This window comes from Danio rerio, chromosome 4 (assembly GCF_049306965.1).
Source record: "Danio rerio strain Tuebingen ecotype United States chromosome 4, GRCz12tu, whole genome shotgun sequence".
Classification (NCBI taxonomy): Eukaryota; Metazoa; Chordata; class Actinopteri; order Cypriniformes; family Danionidae; genus Danio; species Danio rerio.
Window position 1 is genome coordinate 50,710,695 of NC_133179.1, and position 27,042 is coordinate 50,737,736.

Sequence of the window (27,042 nt, forward strand, 5' to 3'; positions counted from 1 at the left end):
CAATGTAAGTTTTTTTTTATTCTCAAACATGCCAACAGAATGTTTGAAACATTGTCTTTAAATCACAAACTGTATGAAAAAGGTAGTAATAACACTAACATACTGTATTTTGTAAACTGCATATAAACATGCATACAAACTAACACAAAACATTTGAAATAAGGGGGGTGGGGGAGTTGTTCATTTGACAGCTTCAACGGGAGTTGTACTGTTCGTCTAAGGCCTTAATGACACTTAGAACCTCAGACAAGCCAGCCACAACCACAATGGAGTCTCTTGATACTGCAGACCTGCATTTTATACAGGCTTGGCCCTCGTCCACTATTGCCTCTATGCACTGTCGACAGCCAATAAGGCTACGACAGCACCGTGACAAGACAGGACTGTCCATCACTCCTGTAATAAACACACACAGAAAAATATCATTAAACTGGAACTTTACATAGTTCTGGTACATACTTCACACAGCTCTTATGGTCAGGGCTGGATTAAGAACACATTGAGCCCTGGGGTTATAGCAAACCCAAGGACCCCAATTTATTTTATTGGCTCACAAAAGTCGTTTTATTGCTATTAATTTTTTGCTAATAGAGATTATCTAATTTTCCACTATTTGATTTATACTGCATTTGATTATTATAAATGTTTTCTATTTTACTAAAGTAAGCGTAAAGCATAAAAACTTAATCACATAACATGAACTTTATTTAGGCTGCCAAAATCAGCAAAAAATATAACTAACCGAAAAACACCTGCAATACTTTCTAAACAAGTGCTTTACAACACTTCAAATAGGGTTTAAAATGTTTACTTTACAATTTATCCAAGCAGAACTTTCAGGTAAACATTAAAAATCCTTGGTTCCAATTTCCCAAAATTTTGGTCTGAAGTCAGTCAATTTCAGAAGGTTAGCATCTTTTTTTTTGTTGGCCTCAGTTAAAATGTCAGATGAAAGCTTGTACCAATATTCAATTGCTTTGGATTATTACTGTAATTTTTATAAAGTAAACATTCCTAAAGTTTGCTTTCTAACTGGTTTAGTTAGACTTGTATGTATTCTTAAAATAGACACTCTGCAATGATGGACATTTTGATAACCGATTGTGTAGGCTATTTTATTTGGATGCACAAAGTCTTGGTTATATTATTTGAGAAGAATGGAACTGACATCGCTTCAGTTATAAGTCCATTCAGCATAATCCCGCCTATCTCAGCCTATCTGACTGCAAGGTAATAACAGATACAATTTATTTCTTGTTCTATGATGCACTTGGCTAGCCTACCCTTGACTGGCCTGTTCTTGCAGTAGAGCCGAAATAAGGGACTAAAACAGGGCTACTCAAAATACAGATTGGTCTACAGCCACTCTGAACCAGTTTAGAGGCCTCACTTTTTAACCCTAATGAGCCAAAAGAAACACTTTACAATATCTGCATGTGAAAGCATAAACTAAAGCAAAAAGGTGTTTCCTGCATCATGACACAAATTAATTAATATAATTAAGGGCCTCCCTTCTGTGGGCCCTGTGGCTTCAGCCCCACCTAGCCCTTGTAAGCCCGCCCTGCTCATGATACTTCATACTGATGATCACTAATGACACCAAGACTGAAATTTTATAATAATACTGCAGCAGTACTTTAAAAAAAAAAAAAAAAAGTAATTTAGTCTTTATGACTGGGTTTCTGAATCATTTAAACATGTAAACACATTAACAAAACATAGTTGTGTTTGTATTTGTAGCTTAATTTAAACTTGTTTTTATCATTGTATCATTATATCATTTTATCATTGTATATAGTGTAACATTGCAGAGCAGTTAGAATTTAGGGAATCATATTGCCATGTAATGCTATAACCCAAATCATACCTTTTCTGCAGTATGCATTTATAATCTTTTAGAGTGTTATTACACCCGTGTAGATTTCTACTAAAGTCTCTCTAACATAACTATTTTATGCAGCACAAGCCATCAGTTACATTCAGTAAAGCCGAATTTATAGTACATGATTTTAACCCTCAACAGATCACTGTGGTGTTCAAAATACTTGTTAATTACACTATGCGACAATACATAAATGATCCTGAATTGGAATATTGTAAATATCGTAAATATTTAATGGGTGTTTTTACAACATATTTCAGAAAGAAACTATTGATATTATGCCACACAATATTTTATATCCAGGGCTCCCTTCAGGGAAAGTTTTATAATTTTGCATGTGAACTATGGTTCTTTTAATGAACATATTGTACATGTCAGCATGTTGCCTAGGTGATTACCTCTGCAAACACAGCACTTGAACGATGTTCTCAGAACATCACTTTGCCGTTCTGTGAGGCCCTCACTGCATTTGCACAGCTCTCTCAGCCTAGCAGACACAGCAGGTAAACCTTCAGATGCTAGTAGAAGCTCCTCAATTTTGTCTTTTATATCACAGAGCCCAGAGTCATCATGTCGTGAAGTTTGCCTTTTACAGAAAAATAAATATAATTATTGACAGATGATAAGACAACAATAGTTTTATTTTTTTTCTGTGAATGGCTTAAAGAACTCAAGGCTCTTATGAGGTCGTAATTGTAGCCAAAGTATGCATTAAAGCAGGGTGTCCAAACTATGTCCAGCTAATTTGAACTCCAACTTGCCTTAATACATCTGTCTGGATGTTTCTAGAAAGCCTAGTAAGAGCTTGATTAGCTAGCCTAGTAGTGTCTGATTGAGTTTGGATACCAGCTTTAAGGCACACTTTGGCTACAGTAGGACCACATGAGAGCCTTAAGTTCTTTAAGCCATTCATAGAAAAAAAATATCAAGCAGTGAGGTATAGCAGGGGTGTTTAGGTCCGTGTGAGGAAAGGGATTGGTAAAATGAGATGCCGGATCCGGCATGTTCCAGCACAAATTAAGCCCTGCCCATATGATACTTTAATGAAAATATGTTTTTTTTAAATAATGTCAACCAAAAAACACAGTATGGACAAGAACCAATGTCAATGCAATAACTGACCCAACACTTGTGTTACCAATTTACCATTTTTTTTATTTTGGTGAAAACCAGCATTTTAAGAGATTAAATATCTGTGCCATTGGTTACTGTGCTATACAAGTACATTTCCATCAGCATCTCATCAATATATTGATATACTGCCATTATGCTGCCATATTTCATAATGCTGCTATGCCTCAATATTGCTCCATTTTATGTAGTAGGCTGTTTGTTATTAATCAGATTAATGTCTGCATGAGACCAATTTTACTTCTGTATTTTGACACCTCTAAGAGAAATAAAATATTGAATTTGAAAACTGCACAGTGCACGTCTTTTTTTGTTTTATATTATTTTCTTTTTTGGATGTAGTAAAATAGCCACTTCATTCAGAAATGAACACTGACAGTTTGAGGGGCGTGGTTTATTATATCATTCTCATGCCCAGGCCATCACACAGATGTCAGAGAAGGCCTATTATTTTAGAGAAGTAAAAGCATTTTCAGATTTGAATTAAAGATTAAGACAAATCATTTTGTAGATAGACTTTAGCACAGAAAGCAAAGATTAATTGTTTAAGACAAAAACGTAAGCTAACAAATTAGTGTTTTAATCCCAAGCAGATGTTAAAAATAAGGGAATTTAAAAATTTCAAGGTTTTCAATAACTTTTCAAAAAATAGTTGTAATGTAAACTGAATGTCCCATCAGACCTGGCCAAACTAAAACAATGAGAATTATAAAACAGTAATAAACTATGCCTATTTTAAACTTTTTTTTTTTTTTTACCAGACACGAGTTGGTTTTGAATATGACAGCAAATATTTTGAAAGATAAATCTAGTAAAAACACTAGCATGGTGGTAGGGTTATTTAAAATAATTTGAATGGATATAGAATGCAATATAAAATCTACTACAGATTTTCCATAATTTGCCTGAACAGTAATGAAAAGTTTAAAGATTATTCATGATCCTACCCTAGTTTTCTTCGCTTTCTTTTACCCATCTCTACAAATACTTGCTCAGTCATGGCAAATATTCGTCTTGAGCTCTGTTTCCAGTAAGACGAACCTGTGTTAGGAAGTTAAAAAAAAGTTGTAAAATTCAGAATGATAGCATTATTAATGAGCAGGGGTGAACTTAAAGGTACAGTAGGTGATTTGCGACAATGGCAACTAGCTAGCATAAATCTCTGAAACACATCACACCTTAAAGATGTCCTTACTCAGGGACAAGTGGTTGGTCGGCGGCATGCAGGAATTACACTCATTACCAAGCCATACTTGCGGTCCCAGACTGAATAGTCAAAGTAGCATGATAAACAATATAGTGAGCACGTCACAGGTTGTCACTGCTCAAAAATGAACAGATGTGAATAAAGCAACTCCAGCTCAGTAAAGCAGGCAGGGTGGAATAGCACCATTTACTGTTTTGTTGTTAAACCAAGTTAAAATCTACACTATCGATGCTGTAAAAGGTCCCTTACAAAACTGAAAAGTCACATCAATCGTTCGCCAGGAGATTTCAGTGGCTGAAAAAAATATCATTTGTAACAAAAACATCTACATCAGCTTTGTAAGCTAAAACAGTTTTAAAACAGAACATGACCTGTCTAACATAAATACTTCAGCCATGGTGTCGTCCTTTCTCCAGCATGCAAAAATAATTCCAATGTTGATTCAGGAGTTTAAAAAGTTGATTCAGCATGTTTTTATCACTCGCACTCTTTCTCTCTCATGAACCCGCAGTGTGTGTATGCGTAAACAGCTGCACATTAGTTCAAATCTGCATTTGCTCACAGACAGTTTGAGCTACTTATCGGAATTATGGGAGACGTCGGCCCGAAAATATTTAATTGGATGAACATTTTTTAGTCTAATGCCTTACCCAGAATATAAAAATACATTTAGATCATTTACTATAATCAATAATGCTATCGGAATGTGAAGAGTCTTTCAACTACCACAACAACATTTTTCTGAAGACAATCACCTACTGCACCTTTAAGTACTTAAAAAAAATATTAATTCAATATTTACTCCAATCCAAAACACCCACCTCTTATGCCAGGGGTATCTAGGAGAACATTGCCTTGACTGTCAGTCAAGACAATGTTTTCGTCTTCCCCCATAGCAAGGGCTTCCTTCACTTTTAGTTTCATGGCTGACAAACAGGCCTCAGTTTCCTCAAAGGGAATAATTAATGCCTTTTCCTGCACAATTTTTTCCCCCTCCAGCTGACCAAGGAAAATGGTTCTGTGAAAACACAAATACACACTGTACCTATCAAAAGTAGTTATTTTAACAGGGTATATACAGCAATTAGAGTACATTTCAATATGAACTTTCCATACATTAAATCCCCAATAGGTCACTTTGGGTTTCACTGGTAACATTTTAACTTACTAAATACTGATTTGTAAGAAAGCACTACTATTGAGTCTCACAACCTCTATAAAAGTTTCAGTAGAATTACAAATTCTGACCTATAAATTATTTAATAATTACTCACATTTAATACATCAACACATACATCTATAAAAACACAGATGCATTGTTCTAGATTTTTCTGGCTTGACTGTGATTTTTATTTTTAATAAATTGGCCAATTCCATATTGTAGAAACAAAAAAAATGTGTATAAAATGAGCATGTACAACTTTTGTCTGTTCTTTAACAGGCTGAGATAACAATTGCACTTTAATCATGATAAAAACAAAAATTTACTCAAGATTTTATCAATTTTATATATTACATCACATCCCGACATTTACAGATTAAATTTAGGCAAACTTTAGCATAGTGCCAAGTGCTCAAAATTATTGTATACACCCCATTCTGGAAATAAATGTTATCCATTTCTCAGTGAATATAGGCAATGTATTTTGGTGCAGAATTACTAAACATATTTATTGAAAAAATATTTTAGTGACCAAAGATATTTAGAAATTGAAAACTAATTTATTAAATTGAATTAAATTTAAGCAAAATATTGCAAAAATAAACAACCTACAACATTTAAACAAAATATTTATTTTGGACCGTTATCATATGTTATTTTGTTAGATAAGCTGCAGATTTGGCTTCAGTACTGACTAATCTAATGTATATGCACAAATATAATGTTGTAAAGGTTCATATTACAAATATTAATTTAAAATGGATATGTGAGGGTGTACTTCTATATGCTGAGCACTGTATATTGTATAATTAAAAAAAGATACAAAATATAATATCTTGTAAAATAATATTTAAGATTTCTAATACTTTAAGGGCCTTGAATTCCTCCAATTTGCTTTAGCAACTTTTTTTACCCTGTGGACAACCTGTTTAAACCCACATTGTTTTATAACTTAAGTCAACTTTTTTGTTTAACAAATTTGTTTATTTCACTGCATCAACATTTTATTGACATGGACCAATATATATCTGCTAAAAGTTACTGATTTTAACCTACCTCTGAAACACTTTTGAGGTGACATTAACTGCAGGACTAACTGTGCGTGCAGAATTTGTTGCAGTGGCAGATCTAGAAAAGCTAAATCTTGGTCGACCGGGATTTGGGTAAGAGGGACTTGGCACTGGGCTAGGCAGTGGCCCAACTGCCTCATCGCCCATCACCTCAAATACACTTCCACCATTCAGGTCCAAACAGCTGAAGTATCCGGATGTTGTGGGGAAAATCGAGACCCCCGCATTACTTATTAAATATACACTTGACTGTGTTACCTACACAAAGGAGACAAGATAACAAACATCACTTAATCAGAATACAACTCAGTCAGAATATTAAGCCACACTTTGGACAAAAATTGTATTTGCTTTCAGTGCTGGAAACGCTTGTGCAGTGTTCGAACTACACCATGGCCTTTAGGGAGCCTATTTTTTTCTGATAAAAATTTTTTTTAGCACAAGCTCTGTGATTGGTCGGCTTGGTACCGGTGATGAGCATGGGTGTGGCTGCACTTTCAGGACCGCATCTTTAGGACCGTCACCTGTCGGATTGGATCATGGATGCGCTAAAAAGATGGACGACGCGGATGACAAGGAAAGTGTGAGTACCGATTTTCTATTAAGTTTTATTTTAAACTGTTAAAGTATGTGTTTTTGTAATGCTGCTGTTTTAAACTGTGAGTTTATGCAGAAATGCCCAATTAGCCCGCATTATTTTTTTCCAGAAGAATAAAATATAATAATAATAAATATGGACAATTTTATACAGCCAGAGTGAGAGCTGCTATAACAGTTAATTAATTTTCTAGAGTTCGTTTTCTAGTTTGATTGAATGTTACGACGTTCATAGTTAAGGTATAAAACATTGTTGATTTAATGGCTTGTTGACTTAACGGCTAATGTGCTTAGTGAAACATGCATTAAACTAAGATGGTAAAAGAATGTTGATGTGTGAGTTTCAGATTTATCCACATTTTACTGTATTGTGGAAACCTCTACTCAATGTTGTATTACATAAGCACATTAAAAATTGTGCTGACTGCCTGCTTGCCCCACAATGTGTTAATAGCCTGATGTTTTGTCATCGTTTTACAGTGATGAATGAGATGTTTGACCGTTTATAAAGTTAGGCTTATTCTGCAGGCCTTAACCATATAGAGTCTCATATCTTTAATGTATATCAGGTATGTTTTACCTGGCGAATAAGTGATGTCCAATATGATTGGATTGCTTAGGCTCATTGTAGAAAAGAAAACAAACTACAGGATTATTTTCATTGAGGTTATGTCAAGCTGTTGAGTAACACTATAACATCTGCATACTATAAATAAATTATTAAAGGTTCAGGACACCCTGGAGAACTTTTTTTTTATATTAACAGATTTGTGTGTGTTGAGCATCAGTTAAGACAATGTTAGCACCTGTGTGCTTTAATTGTGGGGAAAACTGGATAATTTTGAGCTTTTGTCAGCTAATTTCAGCTTCCTGGTTTAAAATGATTTTTGGGGCGGGATCAAAATCGGCGACGTAGTGCAGTACTGCAAGTGCAATGATGACGCGTCGGTTTCTCATTATTATTCATAGCGGAGTTTCTTATCCTATTAGAAGAGCCGGCTGCTTAATTATTCATGAGACCTGCCAGAGTCAAGCCCAAGCTGTGAGACACGTCACGGACCCACGGCACGGGCACACAGTATTTAGCTGTTCATGAAGGCTCATATGTGTTTCTTTCCATGATTCACTTGGTTTGTTGCATGTTTTCCCCCGCGATCTTGTCAGGGCCGATCATACAGAAAAGCTGTTGTGCTGCAAGCATTTTTGTCGGGAGAGCAGCACGAGAATTAGAGAATGGCGGACGCTGTCTTTTATAAGGAGTTCGTTCACATTCAGAAACAACACTGTGCTGCTGTGTTCGCCTAAATCCTCCAGATTACCAGCAGGGCTAACGGTTAAAATAGACAGGTCAGGAGACCTGCTGCACTGACTCTGCTGGATACGGGGATCGAGGGAAAATCCTCATTTATAGGGTTTACATGAACACACTTATCTTTATAATGATATAAATTGTGGTTTTGTGTATATGAAATTACGAATAACAAATGTTGCAAGGGCATTAAATCACTGTTCATTTCTTTGCATTTTAACTTTGTAAACTATAAACTCATGCGTCTCCTCACGGTTTGTCTCATTTTGTGAGCTAGCTAGCTTCGTTCGCTCACGTTCTCCCTTGCTGGCCACGCCCACTCCTGCCAGATGCTCGCAGAGCTCCACGCCCATTAATCATGCATCTTTTGAAAAAATTCTGGAAGTAGACTTTAACCGAAAGTGGGGGGTGTCATGGCCCTTTAAGCATTAACAAAGTTCATTTATTTTTATTTTATTTGTTTAGAATTGACTCTACATTAACAGACATTAATAAGCAGTTTATACAGTTACAAATGCTAGCTGTGTTCTTGAGTTTATAGCATATCTATGATGAAGTGTTGCTTATCTGTGATGTTCTTTTTCCAGAGGAATGTCTGGCCAAATAAGTATATAAACTGCATGCTGGGTGCTACTCATTTATGAACCCAAGTAAAATGATTTGCTGTTCTGTGGTGGTATTTTAGTCCATATTTAAATGATTTTTTTTTCATAGGCCATCGTATATGCTCTAGGTGTCTTGAGGAGCTTGTCTTTGGATTATGCTGAGCAGGTCTTTCTTTCTGGTAAAGATTATCCTTACAGGTTAGAATATGGCTTATTTTTGCACAATGCTCGAAGAGCCTTCTTGTTACTGGTATATGTTAACTCAACAGTGATTGTTCTCTAGTTCAGTGAAGTAGAAGAATTTAACAGACAGATTGACAAACAACTGACGAAAGAAGAGAGACCATTCAATAGGTGGGTATTGCTCTTATATACTTAAAAATATAGAGTTGGGAGTAAGGTGTCCTGTTTGGTTCTCCTAACAGTGCATAAGCTTAAGCCATAAATAAATAAATATAATTATAAATGTAATTATATATATATATATATATATATATATATATATATATATATATATATATATATATATATAAATTATATATATATATATATATATATATATATATATATATATATATATATATATATATATATATATTTTTTTTTTTAAACCTTTTAAATGTTAACCTTTTGAATTCATATACATGATTTTACATATTCTAGAATATGTATATTCATTTATTTTATTTTCGGCTTAGTCCCTTTATCAGGGGTCGCCACAGCGGAATGAACCGCCAACTTATCCAGCATATGTTTTACACAGCGGATGCCCTTCCAGCCGCAACCCCACGATGGACGCCCAGTGTTCTACAGCCTCCAGTGCCTAGACTCTGCACGTGAAGCGTGGCTAGAGGAGAAATGGTTGTGCCCAACTAAGCCTAGTTTCTCTCAAGATTTATTGCTTCACTTTCATCAATTGGTAAAGCTTTGTTCCTCCACTGTCGCCATTGGCTTGGGACTTGTAGAGCTGCGCATCAATGGATTTGCTCTTCATTGTTTGGACTTTCAGCTGTGAAAACTAAACCACACTGAACTGAATTTAATAAATGTTAAGCTGCTTTGACACAATCTACATTGTAAAAGTGCTTTAGAAATAAAGATGAATTTAATTGAAATTGATTAGAATATTCAACACGCTTCCATTTTTCTCAGAAAAATATTTATAAAGGTGCTGTTGACTAGAAATTTTCACCAGATGTTGATAACAATTTGTTAAGTAATTAGATTTGTTTTCTATTCATCTATTTTTTTCTTTGGTTTTCAGGTCAATAGCACCTTTAGAAATGTTTTCAGAAAAAATGGAAACGTGTTGAAAACTTAATTTACTCCACTGTGTGTGTGTGTGTGTAAGCATATATATATATATATATATATATATATATATATATATATATATATATATATATATATATATATATATATATATATATATGTGCACACACACATATATACATACATACACACACACACACATACATGAAGTCTCTCCCTCTCATTCACAGGAGCTAAAGTCTACAGCCAGTCTAAATGCAGCAACTAATTAAACAGTGGGGTCATTTTTGTGGTTGAATTGCACTGATTAAAATTTTTTTTTAAAATATATAAAAAAAAAAAGATTAAAAAAATGAGTGTGTGGATATTTATATAAATGTACATTCTTGAATCATTTTTGTTTCTTGACTCTCTACAACCTGTTTTTTCAAATTAGTAACTGCGAATGCTGATCCCATTTGATTTCAATTTATTTTCCTTAATACTGAGCTAATTAGTTCAATCTAATGGGGTTCATCAATAGTATTTTTAAAGGAATTTAAGATTTTTAAGGCACTCAACTATTTATTCATTTATATTTTAGGGGTAATTGTTACTCAAAGTAGGCGTATCAAACTTTAACCACTGGAAAAAAAGTGCCTGAAAGTCTCCGCTATATCAGTTAATCAGGTAGGTGGTGCTGGAAATGCAGACCTGAAACTGAAGTTTCGCTATTTAATTCAATTCGGTAGGTGACGCAGTTAAACTGGTACCAGAAATGCAGTTTCACTATGTCACCCAATCCGGTAGGTGGCGCTACCGCATAAAAAAATTGGGTATTAAAAATGCGGTCCTATAAATGCAGGCCTGAAAGTGCAGCTACTCCAGTTTAGCAGGATCATAGTATAGCAAACAGCGAGCCGAAGTATCAATGCAAGGCTACCAGCAAGGCAGGCGCGGGGGGTCATGCAAACCCTTGAAAAAGTATAAATAAGCCTTAAATCGCCGTCTTGCATGGATGAATGATTATTTTTGTACTTTTCCAAAACAATCCATGATCACATTACACAAATCTTAATCCGCACGTCTAAACAACTCGATATTTTTGACGACACCCCCCCCCCCCTCCCCGTCAATGAGGCAGCACGTGCTCATGCGTTGTCAATAACATATTTAGCCTAAATATGCTTCACATAGACTAAACTTATAATTTTAACAAAACATCAACTGGAAAACGAGTCTTATCTCCTGAATCTTGAGAGCTCTTTAAGTAAATTTTGAGTTCAATCGTTAGGTAGTCTATATTTTTACATTCTATCAAGATTACGTCAGTTTAACGAGAACAAACCTTAAAAATCCTTGCTAAATTATCCACAGTCACGTCATCCTCCCTTAAAACTGCGGAAAAGGAGCCTCTCTTCAGCGTATAAGTGGTGGACATCTTGCCATCGTTTGCTAGACGAACGTTACAGGGCGCCAATTTGATCTGTAAAGAACTTATGTCACATCCGTTTAGAACCACCTGCGCTACTAGTGCTCGTGTCTTAAGCACATGCCGCCACCTACTGTTCATATCATACAGTCCATCAGGATTTCAGCTCTTGATTTCAAACCTCGGTCCATTCAAATGACACACTTTTATTACATTATGCCTTAATTATGTCGTTCAGTTCAGTATTATATATTGAATTAATACCTTATATAAGCTATTATCTTATACATTCCTATTAACATTTGTGTATAATAGCCTACATAGCCTAGGTTTCTAACTTTGTCAAAAAAAATTAAAATCAATACAACAAAGAAAGAAAACAAACAACAGAAAATATAAATATATATATATATAAAGGCGAAAAAGCGATTAAAGTGTATCCTTAAAACGATTGTCACAATGCATTAAAAAATAGCACCATTTTTAACCCACTATTGCTCAAAAGTTATGTTTTTAAAAGAAGACAATTTTGAGGAGAAATGTGTCACATTTGTGCATTTAACAGCTTAATCCAACCCAAAATCTGTTAGTGACACCGCATTCAAAAATCAAATGTGGAGCAACATGTACTTCATCTACAAATCCACAAAACAAGCAAGTCACATCAAAATAACCATATAAATAGATAAATTAACAGGATAGATTTTGTGCAAAATCTGCTTCAGTAGCACAAATTTATGTTTTTATTGTATGTTTTTATACAGAATGACTGGTTATGTGCATATGATATGTAATACTTTTGGTTAAGATGGTGTGTGTAAATGCTACAGACGTAGCCTATTTGAGCATACAAAAGGTAATATCTGGGTGTAAGAACACACCAAATACAAACAAATCTATGGATGGCAATTTTCAACAGAAAAAAATAATGTGCTTCAAAAAATCTGAATTTTGACATAGGCAGTTGACACAATTTATAAGTAAAAACTGTTATATTTATGTAGTTCGAAGTCTGTTTGAAAAAAAAGACTCACTCACTTTATTATTATTATTATTGTTTATGTTTTACTGAACTGTAACATAAAAATATTGCCAAAATACAGCCAAAAATATGTGTAATTGCTAAAAAGAAAAAAATCTTGAAATAATAATATACAAATAGTGTGAGAGCAATTTATCTGCATTGTATGGACATTTATCTTCATATAGAGTTTTTTTTTTTTTTTTTATAAATTATAAATAATATTTTTTCTCTATGACTTGTCAGAGTTGTTGGACAACAAAACTTAACTATTTTATAGTGGACTATTTTATAACTATTTTCATGAAAGTTAACATTGTAAATAAGCTCCGAGATAAAACTTAACAATTGCACATGGGCTTCACAGGGAGCTTCAGTCGCATGATTTGTATGGGGTCCTTCCAGTTTTTACTTTACAGAAATTAGTTTACAGAAATAAAGAAAATAGTTACTATACTAATACTATTCAGTGCCATTTGTGTCCCTAGGGCATTATATGGTACAGAATAATTAAAAATTCAACAAGAAAAAATTTCTGATAAGATTATCCAATTTCAACAATAAGACCCGATTATAAGTGCTAAAATTAAATTAAATTTAAAATAATTACTCTAATTTCAGTGCAAGTGGCTGAATTGCCATGTCCCAGTTTATGTATGCTCAAGTTCAGTTAAAAGTATAATTTAGAAAACCGAATAAATTCTATGCTTTTTATTTATTTTTTTTATTGTCATATAATACTTCTCACCAAATGCTATAGTTTTTAATAAATTAAAACATTTTAATAAAATCTTTAAATTAATGTGTGTCCCTGAAATGAATGTCTCCGTTACTTTAATTGTAATCCACATAAAAAAAATCCCACTGATTGTTTCTCTAGTCACATGATTCTCAGGAATTCTCACAATTATGGAAATTGTCTACAAGAAGCAGAGTTAGTCTCACTCTTTTATCTTCTTTTATTTTAAGCTTTTCAGAGTAGTTTTCTGTTGTGATAAAACATAACATGTTCACCCTGTTACCCATTTTCATAAAAGGCAGGGGTGTCAAACTCAATTCCTGGAGGGCCGAAGCCCTGCACAGTTTAGTTCCAACCCTGCTCCAACACACTTACCAGGTTTCAAACAAGCCTGAAGGACTCAATTAGTTTGATCAGTGTTTAATTTGGGTTGGAACTAAACTGTGCAGAGCTGCGGCCCTTTTGGAACTGAGTTTGACACCTGTGATATAAGGGAAACATTTTCTTTTCTTTTTTGTAATTTTGAGAAATACCGTTAATAAACATGTTTCAAATCTTCTTCAGATCATCATGTGCTAGCTCGTTGTTCACCATAATGGTAGTAATGCCTGAGTTTTGCAAAAAATGTTACTCCTGTTACTGTCCACACTGTTACTGTTTTGCTTATAGCTTAAACATGGTTTATAGATCAGTTTAAACCATGTGCATGATTTTCTCAGGGAACGGCACGCTTGTCGGCTGCAGAAAAGCAAAAATGATACAGGGCACGCCATGGTGCAAACCAAAATAAAATATTGATTTTAAAATATAGTTTTATTTGCAATTTTCAGTATTTCACTATTTGTACTCTACTATCTGTATGAAAATGCTCTTTATATTTAATTTGGCTTTTTGGACAATTGATGTGATGTCTTAGATCTGACATTGAAAAATGTTGCTGTGTTTTTGTTGGATAATTCAGTAACCATCATTTTGTTATTAGTAATCGAATGAGAGTGTGGCAAACAAGTTGCCTAGTTCCTATTGTAATGTTAACCCTGTTACTCCTCTTTCCACCCTGTTAATGATGTAGTTTTTTCATATTAATTAAATAAAATCAACATAAATTACACATTTTTCTGGTTACTTGTATCCAAAGAACTGACAAAATTAAGTCACTTAAAAACAGGATTTAATTGCATTGCAATCTATTTTTATACTAAATGAAATACATTAAATTTACAATGTGTCATCATAGCAAGCTTTTTTAGATAACTCTTGTTTAGTAATAGCTTTTAAAAAATACTATTGTTTGTGTTCTAAGCAATAACAGGCATAAGCAGTGTAAAGTGAGGGACATTTTAGCCCTTGGAAAATGTAAATATTATAGTAACTATTTATTTTAAACACCTTTAAAAAGGTACGAGAATGTTCTGTAAAAGGGGCACATTTGGCCTGTGTTACATGTGAAAAATCTGTAAAAAATGCTATGTAGTATCCTGAACTGGACCAGTATATTTTTTCTTATAGTTCAACATGTGCTCCTTCAACTGAAATTATAAAAATACCAAAAAAATGTAAAAAAAAAAAAAAAAAAATCAGTGACAGTTACTACCCTGAAATGGCACTGAATAATAGGAATAACCCATAAATTTAAAAAACGATTAATTAATTTGATTAATGAAATTTCTTAATTCGTGCATTCAGTCTTCTCTGTCAAATTGCATTACATCCTTTTTTTTTTTTTTAATATTACAGTTTCTTAATCTTCTGACAAAAGGCTTCTGACTCTGTTCCCCCAAATTGTCATCTCTCGGTTGTACAAAAATAGAGGACTGCTTGGATTAAAAATAGTCAGAGTATGAAGGTTACAATGAGTTATTTTATCTGAAGAAGGAATATTAGGTTAGTTGTTGTTCATCTTTATAACTATGACTGGTATTGTATTTAATTAAATTGTTATTGACTACTGTTTTCTTAAAGTGCTACAATACTTGCAGATAATTGCTACTTTTTGCAATATATTACGTTAGATGGCCCATAAGGAGCAAATATTTTACCGTTCATTGAATCATTTATTCGTTTTCAGCTTAGTCCCTTTATTAATCTGGGGTCGCCACAACGGAATGAACTGCCAATATATCCAGCATATGTTTTACAAAGCTGAGGCCCTTGCAGCCGCAACCCATCACGGGGAAACATCCACACACACTCATTCACACACATACACTACGGTCAATTTAGTTTACTTAAATCACCTGTACAGCATGTTTTTGGACAGTGGGGGAAACTCAAGCACCCAGAGGAAACCCACACCAACACAAGGAAAACATGCAAGTTCCCCATAGAAATGCCAACTGGCTCAGCCCAGGCTTTGAGGCGATTGTGCTACTCACTGCGCAACCGTGATATATTTAAAATACTAAAAATAAAATATTGTGCTGCTATTGTCACATCTTTTTACTAAGACTAGATACCCTCTATTACTAAATATAGAATGGACGCAAATGCGCTGTACGTCACATTAACATTAGGCATATCTTTTTTTTCCATTTAAACGTACGCCCACTTTTAATTTGAAAAACGTAAACCCTTGCCCCGCCTCTTACGTTTATATTCTCTTGCTTTCAATGCGGATTGATAGCGATATGTTAAGAAAGCACGCAGGAAAGTTTTGCTTTGCGAGTTATCCATCCTGAATTGGTAAACGGCGTGTGCTCCGTTCTGCTTTGCCGATTGCAAAGCGTGATTGGGAAACGGTTTGCCAGAACATACCCTGACCCTCCTTTTCTTCTTGTCAACATAAAATGCATTGCGGAGCGCCTCACGTCTCTGGAATGAAGAAGCGCGTTCGTTGTGATCGGCTTTTATGAGCAACACATATTTGTTAACTGGCATGACAGTAACACGTGCAAACACACGTGCTTACATATGTTTTTTGCCAAAAAAGGAAAATGAAAGAAGGATATTCTGGCCACAGTTTGACAGAGGAGTTGACGAACCAGCGCTGATCCTGGTCGTCTGTGCTGCCTGGAGCCGCGTCATAAACTCAACTAGGCATATTCATGATTTAGTGCAGACTACAATCAACAAACCACCCTTTTTTCCATTTGGAAAAAAACAGCTATTAATAGTTCTTATATACATTTTAAATAGCCTAATCTACAAATCAAACAAAGACAAATATTTTATAACTTCGCACCAAACTGATGCTTTCATTTTACAGCTTATAAAACATGTATGCAAATTAATGCAGTATCACATGTAAATAACAAAATTGTTATATGCTTAGCCTATACTTTACAAAATGTATAGGTTCAAAGCCTTATGGTTCATTGTCATTATCTTTCACTATAGGCAGCGCGTGCGCACATGAACCGCAAGTAAGACGGAGGAAATAGGTTAAGTCATTATGGCCAATTATGGCAATATGTAAAATGTTGTTTTCTTATTAAACATTTATTTCTGAAATGTTACTAAAGTGGTTTATAGTTAAATGAAATGTTCAGTTCTAGATATAACATATGGATGTTATGTAATGTAAGTCAGTAATTGTAATGCAGCATCTTAATGAACAAATATGCGCTAGTCATTGGCTTATATTAATAAGGAGTTCAAAAATGGTCACGTCCGTAACGCAAAATTGTGGTTGTTTAGAGCAAAGACCTGAGATGAATTGGCGATCATAATTAGTATGGACATATTTTGGCTTTGTATACAAAGTTTCATTTTATTTGTTATAATATTTATTCCACAGTATAAACTTTTTCATTAAATCGTTACGGACGTGACACGTGACCGAAGCTGCGTGATGTCTTAAATATGTAGCTCATAAATCAAAAGGGCAGTAATGTTATGAAAAAGTAAGGGTAATTAATTATACTACAGACTCCAATCCTTCTGCAGAATGATTACTGTTAACATAAAGCATGGAAAAGGTGAGTCTTTAATCCCTTATTCTAAAGCACGAAATGTGGTTGGATTATAATGAAATTTACCATTGGCACAATCCTCATATTTCATGGATAAACAAACCAATTTCATTAAAAATTTAACAAGAGCACATCATTACAATAAAATATAGACCTTAATGAGCAAATTTAAATAGGTTTTGTTATTTTGGTCAAAAGTTAATTTTTTCATGATAAGGTTGACATTTTCATGGAATTGCTCATATATATATATATATATATATATATATATATATATATATATATATATATATATATATATATGTTGTGGGATCACCTGGGGCCTGTTTCAGAAAGGAGGTTAAGTGAAAACTCAGAGTATTTTAACCCTGAAATGAGAGAAACTCTGGGTTTTCCGTTTCAAAATGGCAGGTTTGTCAAACTCAAGAAATCAGGGTAAGTCAAGCCTGTTTCTGAAAGAGAGGTAACTTTAACTTAGAGTCAGTTACTGTGGTAACTTACTCTGTGAATCTAACCTGGTCCGGAGCAGGTTTTATTCGCTAAACTCTGAGTTTCTGTCGGTCTCCTCCCCTTTTTTAAAGATGAAGCGGTATTTTTCGCCTTACGTCTCCGCACACCTATTTTAGAGCTCATTTTGGAGATGTGCATAAAAACGATTGATGGAAACGTCATGATTCACATAACTTTTGAAAATACGCATAATAAAACATGTGCATAACTGAGTAGGTTAAACTTTTATTTGATAAGATGCACATAAAATACTAAGTGCACTTAACAAATTACAGTATGTACATTAAAAAAAGGTTTGTTAGAGATGATGATGAAAATGTGTGTGAATGGACAAACCAGCAGACTGAGCACACTGCAAAACATCTTAAATGTTGTTTTAGTCATTCTAAAATGCCTTTACTGTTTCAGTATTAGTGTATATGATTAATTACCTCCGAGCGTCTGGAGCGTGTCAAGATCTCCGCGTCTCATGGCTTCAAACGCCCCCACATGTTTATTGTGTGTCAATTGTCTTCTGAGACGCAAGTACATTAATTAAATAAAAAAATCATTGATGCAGCTTCTTCTACCTCAGTAAATTCTGTTTTTGCTGTTGATATTTGGCGCAAGTTAATCAGGAAGTGACGATTGTGTTCTCTTCGACTCTTAAACGAAGAGGATAAAAACGCTGTTTTATTTTTAGGCGTTATTCCAGTTTTGCACAAATTTATGTAATAGCCTATATTTTGATGGAAACACAGCTATTGCCTACATTTTTGTCACACACAGAACAAAGTCACGTACGAGGCTTGTCCTTTTTTTTCATAAATAATTAGCTTAACCTTCGACATGCACTGTTACTAGTTTAATAGGATTATTATTCTGTCTAAAAATTATTTTATTACTGCTTACCTTCTTAATGTTATATCAAACTCTATCACTTGATCAATAAAAAGGCAGACACATAACAAGTGCACTGTAAAATCTATTAAAACTGATAAACGTGTATAAAAGTATAAACGTCACACATTACATTACTTATTTTATTATACTTAAATGTTTAAATACTTAAAATTAAAAATTACGCATTAACTTGAGCAGCTGTTTTCCCACGCTAACTGTCTCTGTTTCACTGATGGTTGCTTCTTTTTAAATATATACGCTCATATTTGCTATAACTTTGCATGAGCAGATCAAGTTCAGCTGGAGAAAGAAATGCTGATCTCTTTTTTTAAGATGTTGCCATAGTCACTCATAATATCTGCGCTCTATTGATAATGCCTTTTTATAGTCACAGTGTGCGGGCTTAACTCTGAGTTTGTCTACTCATAGTTGTTTGACCTAACTCAGATCAGCTATTCTGAAACTGAAAACTCTGAGTTTTTAATCTCTTGGTAAATCAACTCAGAGTTCAAGTTTAAACTTTGAGTTGTTTGAACCTCCTTACTGAAACAGGCCCCTGGTGTCCCCAATAGATTTTTCTATTATCCAATCGTATAACTCTTGGGTGTGTATATAAGGGAGGATTTTGGTGTGTGTTTGTGTACTGAAGCGCTTGTGCGTCACTACCGGAGTCCCGCTGGTTCTGCCTCTGCCCCTTCCGTTCCTGCAGCGTCTGCTGATAAGATTGGCTGTAGCCTGTGTTGCTGTCACCCCAGCTGGATCGCGTTTTATTCCTGGGCTGTTTTAATCTACAAATGCGTCCGTGAGTGCATGTTGCCAACGTGGCTCGCAAACTAGAGGAAGGATAACTGTGTGTGGGCACACCGAGGGAGCAGCATTAGTGATATTGCTGCTTTATAGACTGCTGCTTTTATAAACCACTGCTTTATAAACCACTGCTGCTTTTATAGATCACTGCTTGATACTGCTGTTTCATACTGCTGCTTCATTACTGCTGCTTTATATTGCTGCTTTGGAGTCCGTTTGATGCAGCTTCATTTGTCTGATACCGGATTCATGTGCGAACCTTAACGTGAAGATTCCAACCATTGTGCTATGAAGCACAGACTCAAATTGCCTTCACATTGAGTACTTGCATACTAGTAGTAGCTGATACATTTTGAGTGCGTGGATTCATTTGTGTTTTCTGGGCTTCATTATTTTTCTTTTCGTGCCGAATTCATTGTTTGATTTGTGCTTCCTGTGGGAAGTTTTTTTTTTTTTTTTTTGAGTTTATTGGTTATTATTATTATTTTATTATTATTATTATTATTATTATTGATGTTTTTTTTTAGTTTTTCTTGCAAGGAGATTTTTAGGAATCTCTCTTGAGGAATTTCTGTGTTGTGTGAGATTGTGACTGTACAATTGTTAATTGTCATTTTTGTTTTGTAGGAGCTGAGGCTTCCAGGCAGGCCGTTGGTTGTCCATCGTGCGGTGGTGGGATACGACACTGAGTGCAGTGTGTGTGTTGTGTGCTCACGTATGCTTGTGTGCGTGTGTGTGGTGCACTTGCGGTAAGACCATTTGTAATTTTGTAGAGTTTGGTGCTACATAACTAGTTTACCTGCCACTGGTAAGCCTCTACTCCTCCCATTGTTTTTGTTGTTGTTATTTATGTGATTGTGCAGCTACTATTAGCTACCAAGTTTTTTAAAAGTGATATATATTGGATAATTATGTAAAGTAATAAAGTCTTTTTTGTATTTTTGGTATTCACGTCTCATGCCTTTTTCTTCACACAAAGAACCTGTGTTAAATTCCCTGTGATCAGGGTGGTGTAGTCAGCTTTAATTTAGTATTTTTCTCCCAACTTACAGCTCCGCTACATATACATACATACACACACACACACACACACACACACACACACACATATATATATATATATATATATATATATATATATATATATATATATATATATATATATATATATGCACATACACACATACATACAGACATATACACATCATTCCAGAGTTCCTGAGTTGACAGTGAGCAAATAGAGTGTACCATATTTGTTCAGTCAATATGTTGTCGTTTAACATTAGAGGCTTGGTAACATCCAAAAGAGGGAATATACAAAAGAGGTGCATCTTAATACAAAAAGAAAAAAAAAAGAATGATGAATAAAATGGGAGAAAAAAAATCTACAAATTAATTAATAATAATTATAATAAAAAAAAAATGTCATATTCTCTTGAATCACAAAATCTTCCAGATATAGCAAAGTTGACTGTGAGGAAATACATTGTCATATTTTTAGTCAATATGTTCTCATTTGACATGAGGAGTTTAGTAACATCCAAAGAGTATAATAGAAATAACGTATACGAGAAAATAAAATAAAAAAAATACATTTTCTAAAGGCCAGGGAGTTCTTCAAAGTATTTCATAAAGGGGGAGCATTTGTCTAGGAACTTGCATTTCGATCCTCAAATCATGTATTTAATCTTTCCAATTGAATGTAAGACATCACTTCCTTTATCCTTCCAGCATGCGTTGGGGGGTCTACCTTTTTCTACTTGAGTAATATTAATTGTCTTGCTAGTAGTGTAGTGAAGGCAATAACTGAAAGTATGTCTTTACTAAGATCAATATTCTCTCTTGGAATCCCCTTCCAAAACTCTTCTAACTTGGGACAAAACCAGAACATATGAGCAGTGGTAGCAGGTGATTGTGAACATCTACCACATGCAGGGCTAACATTTGGGTAAATTTTGGCTAATTTAGATTTAGTAAAGTGTAGCCTATGGAGAACTTTAAATTGAACTAAACCATGTCTAGCACATAGTGAGGATGAATGCACCTGAGTTAAAGCACCTGCCCATTCTAGATCTGAAAATTCTCTATTTAAATCACTTTGCCAAGCTTCACGAATAAACTCCAGGTTCTGTGGGTTTATAGATGTAATAATTGAATAAATGCTTGAGATGAGTCCTCTGCTTTGTGCGTTCAGCTCAAAGCAAATTCTCAATGGGTGATCTAGGGGGGATTACTGGAAAGAAAACAAATACCTTCTTGATGAAACTCCTAATCTGCAGATCTGTGTAACGGGAAATGTCCTACAAGCTCTTCAAAAGAGCAAAAAGTATTGTTTAGTATAAATCTTTTAGAAACCTAATTCCCCTTTCCTGCCATGTAGAAAAAGCAGAGTCCATGTAAGACGGTGGGAATAGAATGTTAGAGACTACAGGACCCAAAATGGAAGCGGATTGTAGACCAAAATGTCTTTTAAACTGGGACCAGATTTTAAAGGTGTGAATTAATACGGGATTAGGAGAGGAGAAATAATTATTTCCCATTAGAGAGAGTGAAGAGCAAACCAGGGAGCTAAGTTTGAATTTAGAGCAAGATTGTTCCCCTTGTACCCACACAGGGGTATTTGGGGGATCCACACTAGGTAACCAGTAAATTGCTGTCTGGATATTACTTGCCCAGTTATAAAATAAAAAGTTAGGTAGTGCCATCCCTCCCTGACTTTTTGATCTTTGCAATAAGGCCTTCCTGATGTGAGGAGTTTTGTTCCACCACACAAAGGAGGAGATTAAACTGTCTAGTAAAAAAATTCTTCCTAATAAAAATAGGTATATTTGAAAATCAATATAAAAACCGTGGTAAAACAGACATCTTTATTAGGTTAATACGACCCGCTAAAGATAGGGGCAGAGAGGACCACCTCAAAAAGTCTTTTTTACAACGATCCAAAAGTGGACAAAAGTTGGCCTTAAACAAATTATTAAATGATCTGGTGACTTTTACACCCAAGTATCTGAAACTCTCAGATACGATTTTGAAGGGGATAAAGGAAGAGTCTCTAAAGGAAGGTGGAGTGATTGGGAAAAACTCACTTTTGTTAATGTTTAGGTTAAAGCTAGAGAATTTGCCAAATTCTTTTATTAATGACACAATTTTAGGTATTGATATGACTGGGTTTGATACATATAGCAAAACATCATCGGCATATAGGGAAATTTTATTCTCTGTACCATGTCGCATAATACCTTTAAAGTCAGGGGACTGGCGAAGCCTAGCAGCTAATGGTTCAATCGATATTGCAAATAACAACGGTGAGAGGGAGCACCCCTGTTTGGTGCCTCGATGCAATGGAAATATTCAGAGTATACATTGTCTGTGCATACTGAAGCAACCGGAGAGGCATATAACAGTTTGACCCATGAAATAAAGTCTGTAGGAAAGCCAAACTGTTTAAGGGTGTAAAAAAGGTATTCCCACTCTAGTCTATCAAACGCCTTTTCAGCATCGAGAGATATTATTGCTTCTTGTTCACCTGGGGTAGAATGTGTGTATAATACATTATATAAACGTTGTGTATTGTTAAAAGAATTACGTCCACGAATAAATCCAGTTTGGTCATTAGAAAGTACAGAAGACATGACAGGTTCTAGGCGTAATGCAATAATTTTTGATAAAATTTTAAAGTCCACATTAAGAAGTGAAATTGGCCTGTATGATTCGCAACAAGTAGGATCCTTGTCTTCCTTTGCTAAAAGAGAGATAGAAGCCTGTGTGAGTGTAAAGGGAAGTGTTCCAGCAACAAAGGACTCGTTATAAACTTCCACAAGAAGAGGTCTCAGTAAAGTTGCAAACTTCTTGTAAAACTCTATTGGGAAACCGTCAGGTGCTGGAGCTTTACTGCTTTGCATTGCTGCAATAGCCTCCAAGACATCTGAGACTATAACAAGTCTTCCCAGATAAGAAATTAAAGTCAGAACTTATAGTGGGTAAGTCAATTTTTTCAAAAAAAGAATCTAAAAGTGTAAGATCGTTGGGATATTCTGAGGAGTATGAGGTAGAGTAAAAATGGACAAAGCTCTCATTAATATCCTGAAGAGTATATGCCATAGATCCAGAAGTAGCCTTAATGCTAGTTATCATCCTTGAATTACTTAATTGACGAGACTCAACAGCCAATAGTTTACTCGCTCTGTCCCCAAATTCATAAAATGTATGACGGGTTTTTAATAACCTCTTCTCTTCTTGTGATGTTGAAAAGCAAATTATATTCTGCTTGAAGACTAACTCTTTCCTTATATAAATGAGGGCAAGGAGAGATGGCATACCGTTCATCCAACTTATTAATAGCCTCTGAAATATACCTAAGCCTAGCAAGTTCCTTCTTTTTCACATATGAAGAGAAAGCAATTATTTAGCTTTTAATGTCTCTCATAATATAGATACATCAGGTGTGTCATTTAAATCCAAATAAATCTTAATCTTATTGGTTAAATAATTCATAAATTCTTCATCTGCCAAAAGCAAAGAGTTTAGTCTCCAGGGCGTAAAGGGGAAATGCTTAAATGGTATTTTAAGTACAAAAGAAGAGGGGGCATGATCAGATAATAATGCTATGATACTGTCGTAATTCGACTTCTTATCAATTAGAAATGATCAGACTGGAGGTTTTGAATATCAGAAATTAGACTTTATTTTCCATAATAAAGCCGAGAAAGAGCAGAGCAGACCCCAGAGCATTCTGAAGTCTCTCCTGGACAATTCCTATCTTTGGTTCTCTCTTTCTCTGCTCCTTCTAAAGTCTCTGTGTATTCAGCAATCTTTATACAGGTTATTTTCCACACCCCTAGGTGTCTTGTTTTAACTTTTAACCATTTTAGGATAGGTTTTTACTCTAGGTGGCCCTGTTATTCTTGGCTCCCAGCCAGCTTGCTATGGTCAGCGAGATGTCACAGGTCTATGTCCTGTCAGCAACTGTTTTGAAACCAAAGTTCTCTCTCCATAGATGCAACTTATGCAAAAGGACTAAGTGTTAACATACACTGTCATGATAGCATAATCACTTGATAACATGTTACTCACTCTAGCTTCTGCCACATATAGCTTCATACAAGTATTTAACATATATAATCAGTGCTTTACATATTCAGTTATTCTACACAGTCATTCTTCAGCACAGCCTTCTCCTAGTGTTGCTCCTGTGCAAGCATACTCATCTTACACAGTATTTTTAACACATGCTGGCATGTTTGCTGCAAACACTACATACATTTTGAGAAGAGAAAATTAACTGCTTTACACTTAGAAAATACTTTACACTGAGAGAATATAAATCTTCTTCAATATATACTAGATGAAACCAGGGGAATGAGACTCTTATCCACGAAAAAAAGTCAATGCGGCTGTACGAGTGATGTACCGGAGAAAAAAAGGATGTTTTGGAGGAAGGGGAAAGAAATCTCCAGGGGTCTAATAGTCCAAATTGATCACAAAGATTCTTGATATTTATAGCTGCTTTGGAGGGCTGTATAATTTAAGAAGAGGATCTATCCAGGAATGTGTCCAAGACGCAGTTGAAATCCCCACCTATAATTAATTCATAACCATCAGCTATTGGAATAGAATTGAACACTTTATTGAAAAAATTCGTCAAAGTTTGGGGCATAAATATTAACAAGAATCACTTGCTTGTCTAGCAGACAACCTACAACAGTCACATAGCGACCATGAGTGTCACTGAGAGTCTTTTCACTGGTGAAATTAATATTTTTCCTGATGAGAATAGCCGTACCTCTGCCCTTTGCATTGAAGTTTGAATGAAATACTCACCTTTTAATTGCCGTAAGTGAGGAAAAACTTTCCCTCTTTTTAAAACATTGTTTATGCCTCTCACGTTCCATGTTATGAAATTAACATCACATTGATTAAACCTAGATATGATACCAAAAAGTAGTTGTAGATAAATGAAAAATTACCGAGTTTATGGCCAACGACACAAACATTTTGACTCCTTTCATGATGTGATCAGTGCAAGGTACAAATAAAAGAGAGAAAAACACAGTGTAACCCCACCCCCTCCCCCCACCCATGTCACAACCCACATTGAACAAAACCTGTCTGCTGGAATACAAACAACCATAACTCACCAGCTTGTGTTTCTGCTCCAATGGGGCTAATTTTTTTACAAATAACAAAAACAAGGAACATTTGAACTTGAACTTATACAGAGTGTGTGACAGAATAAGCCTAAATTTAAATTAACTTACAGTTAGTCTTTCCAGCTCTCCATCCTCTGGAACGATTAGGTATATTTAACTCTCCGCTGAGACTTGATGAATAAAAAAAATAAATAAATACCCATTTCCTACCACGATGTGCCTCTACTCATTTGGTGTTGGGAAAGAATTCCTTTAACAAATCCCATATCCTGCTGCGGACAGTCAAAGAAATGTCTCGTTGCTTTGTGATTTTTCTGTAGTCGTGCAGGGAAGAGCAAGCCGAATTCAGTGCCCGCGCCTCTGAGTTGAACCTTGACCGAGTTAAACACCGCTCTCCATTTCGCTACCTTAGCGCTGACATCGGGGTAAAAGTAAATGCGTGTTCTTTTGTACAACACATGTCCCTTTTCCCTGGCCAAACGAAGAATTAATTCCCTCGATTGGTAGTGATGCATTCGCACGATGAAGGGCCTGTGGGCTTGATTAGGTTTCGGCGGGGGTGCTAGAGAACGATGGGCTCTATCCACCTCCGGTTTTCTGGTAAAGTTTTGTTCTCTGAAAACCTCGAGTAACATAGTTTCAATAAATGCAGACGGATGTGTCCCCTCGGTGCCTTAAGGAATGCCAATCACACGTATGTTGTTCCTCCTGGATCTGTTCTCCAAGTAATCAAGTTTGGCCTTCAATTTTTCATTTTCTTTCGACAGCACTGAACTCGTAGATTCTAGGGCTGTAACACGACCGTCAACGTCGGAAAGTGTTTCTTCCACATCCTTCAGTTTCTGTTCTTGCTCTAATAGTGATGTTTTTACCGTGGAGATGGATGATTTAAGTTTAGGGAGGATTTCCCCTCTGAGCGCGGCTACCTCAGATCTAATACCGCCGTGGAGTTCTCTGATATCTCCCTGGTCCGACATGTTGACGTCACCACTCTGCGTGTTGCTCACATCCTCGGTAATATCAGCTGCTTTTTTAGAATTATTTCTCGGCATGTTGTTTACTTTGATTTAAGGATCGAAAATGGGATTTTCAAGTCACTTCACTCAATAAGTGCAAATAAGTCATTTAATACTAATAAATGCAAAAAGCAGAAAACTTTCCGACCTCTCACGCCGCCATCTGTACTCCTCCTATATATGAATCTCTAATCTTATTTTATAGGTTCAACATTGCTGTAAATATTCTTCAGAGACCTCTCAGATTTCATCTAAGTTGTTTACCTTTTCTAAATCTTCCATCAACACACTCGTGCTCAGAGAATCTGCACAGATATCTTCAGCTCCAGTGGTTTGTGTGTTGTCTTCAGGACACGCCCAC

At 35.2% G+C, this 27,042-nt stretch overlaps 1 protein-coding gene across 2 annotated transcripts; it reads right to left on the minus strand.

The window, feature by feature from the left end:
• LOC137491121 (uncharacterized) lies at positions 1 to 26,988 on the minus strand. Of its 2 annotated transcripts, XM_073947807.1 has the most exons (7): positions 25,483 to 25,558; positions 11,563 to 11,710; positions 6,439 to 6,710; positions 5,042 to 5,238; positions 3,961 to 4,054; positions 2,281 to 2,468; positions 1 to 396 (listed from the first exon to the last, which is right to left on the minus strand). In XM_073947807.1, the coding sequence occupies exons 2-7, from the start codon at positions 11,653 to 11,655 to the stop codon at positions 194 to 196; spliced, it is 1,047 nt and encodes a 348-aa protein (XP_073803908.1). In that variant the 5' UTR covers positions 11,656 to 11,710; positions 25,483 to 25,558; the 3' UTR covers positions 1 to 193. The 2 variants fall into 2 exon arrangements, with proteins under 2 accessions (XP_073803908.1, XP_068076320.1); XM_068220219.2 differs by lacking the exons at positions 11,563 to 11,710; positions 25,483 to 25,558 and adding an exon at positions 25,774 to 26,988.
• Between the last annotated feature and the right edge of the window lie 54 nt (positions 26,989 to 27,042).